The sequence below is a fragment of the Taudactylus pleione genome, unplaced genomic scaffold (genome assembly GCF_031769625.1).
Source record: "Taudactylus pleione unplaced genomic scaffold, aTauple2 ptg000257l, whole genome shotgun sequence".
NCBI classification, from domain to species: domain Eukaryota; kingdom Metazoa; phylum Chordata; class Amphibia; order Anura; family Myobatrachidae; genus Taudactylus; species Taudactylus pleione.
The window spans coordinates 738,682-747,713 of NW_028284659.1; the positions used below are offsets into that span (position 1 = coordinate 738,682).

The 9,032-nt window shown below is 48.4% G+C and overlaps 1 protein-coding gene across 1 annotated transcript; it reads left to right on the forward strand.

Moving 5' to 3' along the window:
* Nucleotides 1–294: 294 nt before the first annotated feature.
* On the forward strand, nt 295–8,763 carry PSMC4 (proteasome 26S subunit, ATPase 4). Its single transcript, XM_088480863.1, has 11 exons — nt 295–486; nt 1,949–2,047; nt 2,234–2,420; nt 2,576–2,722; nt 2,825–2,934; nt 3,042–3,135; nt 4,155–4,322; nt 5,784–5,860; nt 6,529–6,697; nt 7,631–7,686; nt 8,151–8,763. Exons 1-11 carry the CDS (start codon nt 445–447, stop codon nt 8,262–8,264), a joined length of 1,263 nt encoding a protein of 420 aa, XP_088336989.1. The 5' UTR covers nt 295–444; the 3' UTR covers nt 8,265–8,763.
* Nucleotides 8,764–9,032: the final 269 nt, after the last annotated feature.

The following is a 9,032-nucleotide window of genomic DNA, read 5'->3' on the forward strand; positions in this document are numbered from 1 at the left end:
TGCTCGCTCGTTCAGACTTAGAGGCGTGAACAGACCGCAATTAGTGAAGGGTTCATTTGAATAGCCACCCCTTGTTTTAGAACGAACGACCGCAAACAGCGAGCGGCTCTGAATGAGGGCCATAATGAGCTTCCCTCTCTACGCAGGACTAGACTATACAAGGCTGATGGACCTGTGACGTCACACCCACGTGACCCGGCATGAAAGGGGGAGGGGCGGGGATGCTGCGCTCGCCACAGATATAGATTCCCCCTCTATGCCCTAGTGGGTGGTAACGCGGGAGCGGTCACGTGGTGTCTACGTCACAGAGGTCCTTCAGCCACATAGGAAATAGCAGCAACCCTCTCTGCAGTGCTGGTGTCTCCGCCCTCCCTGTGACGTCAGCCCGGCGCCGGAAGTGAGGCGTGTAGTGAGCGCCGCAGTGACACAGGGAATCGGCAGATAATGGAGGAGATCGGGGTGATCACAGAGAAGAGCAGCGCCCAGGTACCTGCTGTCCGGGGGGCGCTCCATGTCACAGCCCGCCGCCCATAGCGCCCCCAGCCCGGACACCGCGTCTCCCCGCTCACTTACTGTCACCTGCTGAGCCGGCTCCTGGGGAGGGGGGAGAGAGAGGGGGTAGGGGGCTGCTGGGGACCTGGTGTTGCTGGTGGAGAGTGGGGGATACCAAGGGCTGCTGGGGGACAGAGAGAGAGGGGGCAGGGGCTGCTGGGGTGGAGTGGGGGACACCAAGGGCTGCTGGGACTGGGGGACAGAGAGAGAGGGGGCAGGGGCTGCTGGGGACCGGGTGTTGGGGGAGAGAGGGGGATACCAGTGGCTGGTGGGGGGTGCTGGAGGGTTTGGTGATTACATGTGTGGGTGGCACAGGGGATGGTTGGGTTTGGGATCATGGCGGTGTTACACCTGTCTGTAATTACCCCTCACCCTCCCTCCCCGGTGCCTCAACCTAACATCCCCCACAGCCAATACCTAACCCTCGCCCCTAGTGCCTGACCCCACTACGTGCCATCGGGTTGTGACTGATGTCGGCATTCTAAGCACCGACAGCCGGGATTTCAGCTCCCTCCTATTTCCACACCCGTGTGTCTGAAATCACATCTGCAACTCTATGAGCACAATCGTGACGCAGGCACAGGAAGAAAAACATCACACGGCAGAGCATACGGATCAGAATCGCGTCCTTAATCGCCATAATAAATGACATTTATACATTCAATCAATAAAAGAGACCTAAGTATAAATAACAGCAGCCATTATAAGGGCTACAAAGACGAGCACACAGGAACTGGCGCAGAGAGCTCGCCCATAACGCGTAACGCTGGGGTTATCACCACCCCACATCTATGAGTGCGCCGGTATATGGGACACCCCCCACACAACTAGGGATGGACCCCGGGAGCCAATGGCCGGCAGCCATCAGTGTCCCACTCTCCATGGACATGGTTTTTCCTTTCAGTCCCAGTATTGCCACCATTACACGCTGGTATCCTATGGGCATCCCCTCTGTAATTCAGTCCCTGTATTGCCACCATTACACGCTGGTACCCTATGGGCATCCCCTCTGTAATTCAGTCCCTGTATTGCCACCATTACACGCTGGTACCCTATGGGCATCCCCTCTGTAATTCAGTCCCTGTATTGCCACCATTACACGCTGGTACCCTATGGGCATCCCCTCTGTAATTCAGTCCCTGTATTGCCACCATTACACGCTGGTACCCTATGGGCATCCCCTCTGTAATTCAGTCCCTGTATTGCCACCATTACACGCTGGTACCCTATGGGCATCCCCTCTGTAATTCAGTCCCTTCACTTATTAGACCTCTTCGTTGTTATTCTATGTAGGCATCTTATCGAAGTATAGTATAAGGATAATAATAAGGTGTAAAATGCTCTGACTATTATAGAGTAGATTCAGTTTTTCTTTATTTATGTTCTTCCATCCCAGGATGAAGCCCCCTCCCTGGTGTCCTCACGCCCAGTTACAGCGCTCTCTTTCCTTGGTCCGGAGCCCGAAGATTTGGAGGATTTATACAGTCGGTACAAGGTGAGCGCTCTGATTACTCCTAGCGTCCAGCGCCACAGCTGCTCCTGAAGGTGCCCAGTATGTTAGGCTGGTGCTGATGTAATGACCAGTACACGGTATCAGCCCCCAGCGCCTCCTCTGCCTGTGTCACTGATATCGGACAGTCCGCCGTGTGTCTCTTTCTGATGAGTCTCTTCTCTGTCGCAGAAACTACAACAGGAGTTGGAGTTCTTAGAGGTTCAGGAGGAATATATTAAGGATGAGCAGAAGAACCTGAAAAAGGAGTTTTTGCACGCCCAGGAGGAGGTGAAGCGCATCCAGAGCATCCCCCTGGTCATTGGGCAGTTCCTGGAGGCAGTGGACCAGAATACTGCAATTGTTGGGTCCACAACTGGTACGTGATATCCCTGTAATATGGGGGGGTGGAAATGTCACCACTTATGGGGGTTTATGAAGATTAGTAGTCTTGATACTTAAATTCTTATGTTCAGATGTAGTTGGGATCTTTTTCTGCATTAACATTTCTCTATTCAAACCATTTTTTTGTAGGATCTAATTACTATGTGCGGATACTAAGCACCATCGATCGGGAACTGTTGAAGCCAAACGCCTCAGTTGCTCTCCACAAACACAGCAACGCTCTGGTAGATGTTCTCCCCCCAGAGGCCGACAGCAGTATCATGATGCTTACTGCGGGTAATGACCCCTCACCTACTGATATCAGCATACAGCCATTACCACTCTCCTATGTGGCTCACCTAATCCAAATGATGTAACCCATTCATATTGTCTTTCCAGACCAGAAGCCGGACGTGTTATATTCAGACATTGGTGGCATGGACATCCAGAAGCAGGAGGTCCGGGAGGCCGTGGAGCTGCCACTTACACACTTTGAGCTCTACAAACAGGTGTGTGAGGCTGGACCCTTATAGCCTTGCGTGGAGCGTATGTTACATCAGAGTATTTGATAAATGTGGGCGGTAAACCGTAACGCTTCTCTCCGCTTACCATGCAGATAGGTATTGATCCTCCCCGTGGTGTGCTGATGTACGGTCCCCCTGGTTGCGGCAAGACCATGTTGGCCAAAGCTGTGGCGCATCACACAACAGGTTGGTGAGAATATGAGACTTGTAGTTCTGTTCCGCAGCCTCAGAATATCAGATCACATAGGAGTGGAACAACCGCACGCAGGGGTAAATGTAATGGTCTGCGCAATGCTGGCATTGCAGGTTCTAGGTGACAATATTTAACCATGTTGGTTTTGCCTTTTAGATGATTGCACCTTTAAAACATCAGGCCGTCTCCCTGGGACCTCGGTGATGCCTGCATCATGCAGACTATTACTTTTATCCCTGACTGTCACCATGGAAACACATCGCTGTTACATAGTGACTCTCTTACATCTGTTACTACCAGCAAGAAGGAGATGCTTGGTGATTAAATGCGCTATCTGAGTGACTTCACAGAGACCCCCACTATGAGCCCACTTCTCCCACCAAAATCATGTTCTGAATTCATTTGGACAGGAAGACTAACCTATACAATTTCAGTTCATTTATTTATGAACAGTTTATTTATTAACAGATATTTTATATAAAGTGCCAGCTTACAATTTCTCATTAACTACAGTAATCTTTCCAGCTGCTGTGGCTTTGAAAAAAGTATTTAGAGAAGCGTAAACTAATGTGGGATGAGTGGTAACGCGGGGTGAGCAGTGAGCGGTAACGTAGGGGTAAGCGGTAACGCGGGGATGAGCAGTAATGTGGGGTGAGCGGTAACGCGGGGTGAGTACAGTCTGTCGGCAGATTAAGCTTTTATTGCGCATAATCGGCCTCATTCAGATCCGTGCGCATATCCCATCGCAGCTGCTATCTCTCAGGGAACGCAATAGCGAAAATATGCTAATTTGTCCAAAGCCTCCCAGAGCACGGGAGCGTCCAATCGCTGCAACTTTGCGTCCATATCTGATTCAGGCCAATGTACATAATGGAATATAGGTTACCCCTTTGTTTTGGGGACCTTAGGCTGTTATAGAACGCTGTTGCTGACTTGTGTCCAGTTATGGTGAGACTTGGGGGTTATGAATGTGCCCCTCACCCAACAACACCTCGTTCTCCCCTTCTCACAGCTGCTTTCATCCGTGTGGTGGGCTCAGAGTTTGTCCAGAAGTATCTGGGTGAGGGTCCTCGCATGGTACGGGACGTGTTCCGGCTCGCCAAAGAGAATGCCCCCGCCATCATATTTATCGATGAAATTGATGCCATCGCCACAAAGAGATTTGATGCTCAGACGGGAGGTGAGTGGTCCTTGGTCGGAATTTCTGGTTTCTTCATAATGTGCTCTCGGCCCCCCAGGTCCTTAGTGCTCGACTTCATGGCAAAAGCTCCAGATACTTTTCTGTAATAAAATGTTTTTAAAGACCATTTCTCTGCTTTCCACCAATGCGTCTTGTATGCAGGTGTGTATATATTTTTTTTCTTCTACTTTTATTTTAAGAAACTCTTGTAAAGATTTCCCCACCCTGTTAGCAAACAGTTGGCAGGACTTAAGTGCAGCCTGTCCTAATATTGGCACTTACTCCAAGTGCTGTTTGTTCAATCAGACCGTGCTGAGCCCTGGGGCACAACAGATGCAATAAGCCGGCCGCCCTTGTGTACTTAACCTTAAGGTAAACGGACTGATTCTAAATGTAAATCCATGTACTGTATAGTGTAAAGTATTTTCACAAGTGAATTGCAATAAATACAATATTCTATATACATGTTTTAGTTCACTTCTGCGACTTGCTCGCACTCTCTACAGTCCTGGCTGGCAGTAGTGAGCGCTGGCGTCTGAGCGCGCTTATTGTAGACGGGGCAGATTGCATTCACCCCTTGTCTCCATGAGCTGGCACAATGCAGTGGCATTAACGCTTAGCTGATTCCATAAAAGGTAGTGGTCCCACTGTATGACCCCAGGATTTGGAATATAAGGAACATTAGAATTCGGGATGAGCCCCTATTGTGACTGTAATGACTGTTCTTGAATTGCCTTAGAATAAAATGATGGCTATATGGCCATATAATTATAAACCAAAGATCCCTCCCACACTGTGACCTCATAGTGACATCACACACAGATTCACTGCCAGCATTTTATTGCTATGTATATAGCACGATATCCCCGCTGCCATTGTCTAGCGTGTAGCTGAGGCTTCCCGTCCTTTTTACCGCTTGTTCAGTTTCACCTGTGTCAATTTGTACGTTGTATAGTGAGTGGCGTGCGCTGTATTTTGTCTTATCTGTGTGATTGCTGGTTGTGTTCACTTCGCAGAAAATTCAGAATAAATTTAGTGTTAGATTTACCAACCTGCGGTTTGCCATAGACGCCAATGAACAGCAGCTTTGACCGGTGGATTTAAAACGGCAACAGAAATAGACGCTAAACTTCATATTATTTAGAATCATTCGGAAAAATAAACCTTTAAGGATTATCAAGGAAGATTACAGTCTCCTCAATGAAATGTGCTCATAGCTAATTCTTATGTAAGGGGGTGTATCCTGTAAGAAGCGGTTGTCGTCCGGTCTGTGGTGGGCACTGCACACAAAGTACCGGCTGTCTGGCATCTGCATTCTGTCTGGAGTAACTTTGTATCTATGTAATCCCTATTCTCCACTGCACAATGTGACTGTATCTATTCAGCATTATACCCCCTATAGGAATAGCTGAGGTTCAGTAGTAATACCGTGGCCTGATCTTTGGTTCTATCTATACACAGCTGACCGCGAGGTGCAGAGAATTCTCCTCGAGCTCCTCAACCAGATGGATGGGTTTGATCAGAATGTCAACGTGAAGGTGAGCGTTGCCTGTCCGGCCCGGTTTGTCTTTGTGTCTTGTCTCTGGGATCCCCCGTCACACCTGGGAGTCCTTCACTTGCATTAACCCAATGAAGCTTCAGTCCCATCTCTAATTATGGACTCCTGGCCTAGGGGGAGATTTATGAAACCCCCTGTAGAGGAGACTTGGAGGCGTTTCCTGTAGCAGCCATGGAGATTATAGCTATAATTTAGTACGTTCTATAAAATGCCATCTAGAATCTGGTTGCTGTGGGAATCGCACTTGTCCTCTACAGGTTTGATGAATATACCGTATGGTTTTTGCGTTCCCGCTTGTACAAGTAAGCCCCCCAGCAATACCAGTGCTGACCCAAAGGGTCATCTGCAGTCTTCCGTGGAACACGGATACAGGGCCGCTGACCGTTACTTTTTAATTTGCTCCTTTAGGGGCCTGTCTGCAGAATTTAGCAAATCGGGACGTAGGTCCTTCAGATAAAACGGGGACTGCTCATAGTCAGGGAGGGGACATAAAGGACTGTTTGCCCTCTATCAGTTCTCATCTCCATGGGTCTGTTTGGGATCAGGTCCTTACTGGAGGGTGCCTAGGGCATTGAGCAGTAGCAGGGTAGGGGGTAATAAGTGGTCCTACCCTTCGTATACTTATTGTTCCTGATTGGTTTCTTCAAGGTCATCATGGCCACAAACAGAGCAGACACTCTGGATCCAGCTCTCCTGCGCCCCGGCCGCCTGGACCGTAAAATAGAATTCCCTCTGCCAGACCGCAGGCAGAAACGTCTCGTCCTGTCCACCATCACCAGCAAGATGAACCTGTCCGAGGAGGTGGACCTAGAAGACTGTATCCTTTCCTGTATGATTATATTCTATATGTGTAAAGCTAGGAACACACTGGAGCGATATTGGGCTAATTATGTAGCTTCCGGCCGCATCAGAATGACGTATTGGCTGGATCGTTCAGAGTGTACGGCCAATCTGTGCGCCTCCGCGGCCGTTGGCGATATCTTCCATTCAGCCGTGCTGCACAACTACCCGGACGATATCGCATGTGGCGCTGTGTCAGATAATGAAGGAAAGAATTAGCGTTCTTTCCATCCTTCATTACATCGTTCTGATGTGTACCGTGGATACGATATGTCCGCCCGTCGGCCGCCATATAATTAGAGTACACATTGCTCCAGTGTGGACCCAGCTGAGGGACTGAGCTCACCACTCTGAATCCCCAAATTCACAGATTGCTGATGAAATAATATTTGAACATTATACGTCAGAATGCCGAATGTTTTTTTTTCTCCTTCCACAATTTTAAGGTTAGGCTGCGTCTATGGTTAGCGATACTCACCTCGTCGGTGCAAAACCGCGTTAGTCAGCCAATCAAGTGTTATCTTAAATCCGTACAATACAGGTTAGGCTAAATATTGCCAGGTGTGTGTGGCACTAAGTTTAGCTGATGTTGAGTGGAAATCCGGTCAGATTGCTGTAACTTTTTTACCATGGTCACCGGCCTCCGCTTGGGTGGAAGTGATCTGGCAACTCAGCCCTAGCGGCATAACTTGTTCAATGTGACCAACCACATGTATGGTCAAATTCGATAGTCGAGTCGAGGGTTAGGTAACATTGGGGTCAGTGGTATGATCTCCTGCAATCTGTCATGTGTAGCTCTGGTCACTTTTCATGGATGTCCTAGTGGGGAGGTTGGGGCTGTGGTTATACAGAGGGTAAATCTATCATTAACCTCAGTGCTGAATGTTTGATGCCTTTACTGCTGCCACAGATGTTGCTCGTCCTGATAAGATCTCCGGGGCAGATATTAACTCAATCTGCCAAGAGGTAAGGCCCGGGATTCCCCCCGCAGTGTATTTATATTACAGGCCAAGAGGTAAGGCCCGGGATTCCCCCCGCAGTGTATTTATATTACAGGCCAAGAGGTAAGACCTGGGATTCCCCCCGCAGTGTATTTATATTACAGGCCAAGAGGTAAGACCCGGGATTCCCCCCGCAGTGTATTTATATTACAGGCCGAGAGGTAAGGCCCGGGATTCCCCCCGCAGTGTATTTATATTACAGGCCGAGAGGTAAGGCCCGGGATTCCCCCGCGGTGTACTTATATTACAGGTGTTATTGCAGCAGTCCCAGAAACCTCACCTTTTTTTCTTCTGTATCTTGGATGGCTTCTATCATACAAATACCCCTATTTTAAGGCTGTTACCTATATGACTCTTATACAGTGTGAGCGATGGCTCCTTTTCTTGTATCAGCATTTCACATGTTCTTGGCGTATTTGATTGTTTCAGGCCGGCATGCTCGCTGTGCGGGAGAATCGTTACATAGTGTTGGCCAAGGACTTCGAGAAGGCGTACAAAACCGTTATCAAGAAGGACGAACAAGAACACGAATTCTACAAGTAACCGTTCCCCACCCGTCGCACCCTCCCTGCCGCTCCGGTCTTCTCATTGTATCACAGTACATTTGGACATTATGTTGAATAAACTGCTCTGGAAAGGTTCTGTTTAGTTTGAGGTTCAGTGTCCGAGTGTACAGATTATGGTGGGTGACAACATCAATGGTTATTACCCCTCAGTAACTTCTAATCATCCTTTCACTCGGATGTGAGTTTGCGCTCATTTTAAATAATGACTGGCGATAGGCGCCGCCCCCTGACTGCCGCTATAGAGAGACCGCATCTGAGAATAGCGCAATTATTCGGCACATTAGAAAGGGATATTCCTCGATGTTGTCAGGGTGGCTGGAGAAGGACAGAGGCCTGGTATCCTCTGCCAGTCTGCATTATTATATTACAAATAGGAAGGCAGTATCTCCTTTATTGTAATACATACTGAGCCTAGTCCATCCTGCCAAAGTCCTCACATTCAGCTTAATATCAATAAAATTAGAGTTTCAAAATCATTATTGCTACGTTTTTTTTGTTTTGCACATTGAAGCAGGAATTCCGTGTCGCCTGCATGTAACATTTCAAGGCAAGTTCTCCCTGGAATATCAGCGTTATATGGACACTAAGGGGGATCTGATGACGGGTAGTGTGAGGGGGTGTAGAACGTGTTATATAGTAAAGTTGGACACGTTGGTTTTCAATTTAAAACAAAACAAAAGGATGTTTTTTGTGCCTCTTGCAGAGCAGAGTAATAACAGACAGGCAAAGAGGTACGAGGGCCCTG

Bases quoted from the DNA above. Each gene is read 5' to 3' on its own strand.
- PSMC4 (XM_088480863.1), top strand. From the start codon at position 445: ATGGAGGAGATCGGGGTGATCACAGAGAAGAGCAGCGCCCAG. The intron at 2,048-2,233 runs GTGAGCGCTCTG...TCTCTGTCGCAG, and splicing joins ATTTATACAGTCGGTACAAG to AAACTACAACAGGAGTTGGA. The intron at 4,323-5,783 runs GTGAGTGGTCCT...ATCTATACACAG, and splicing joins ATTTGATGCTCAGACGGGAG to CTGACCGCGAGGTGCAGAGA.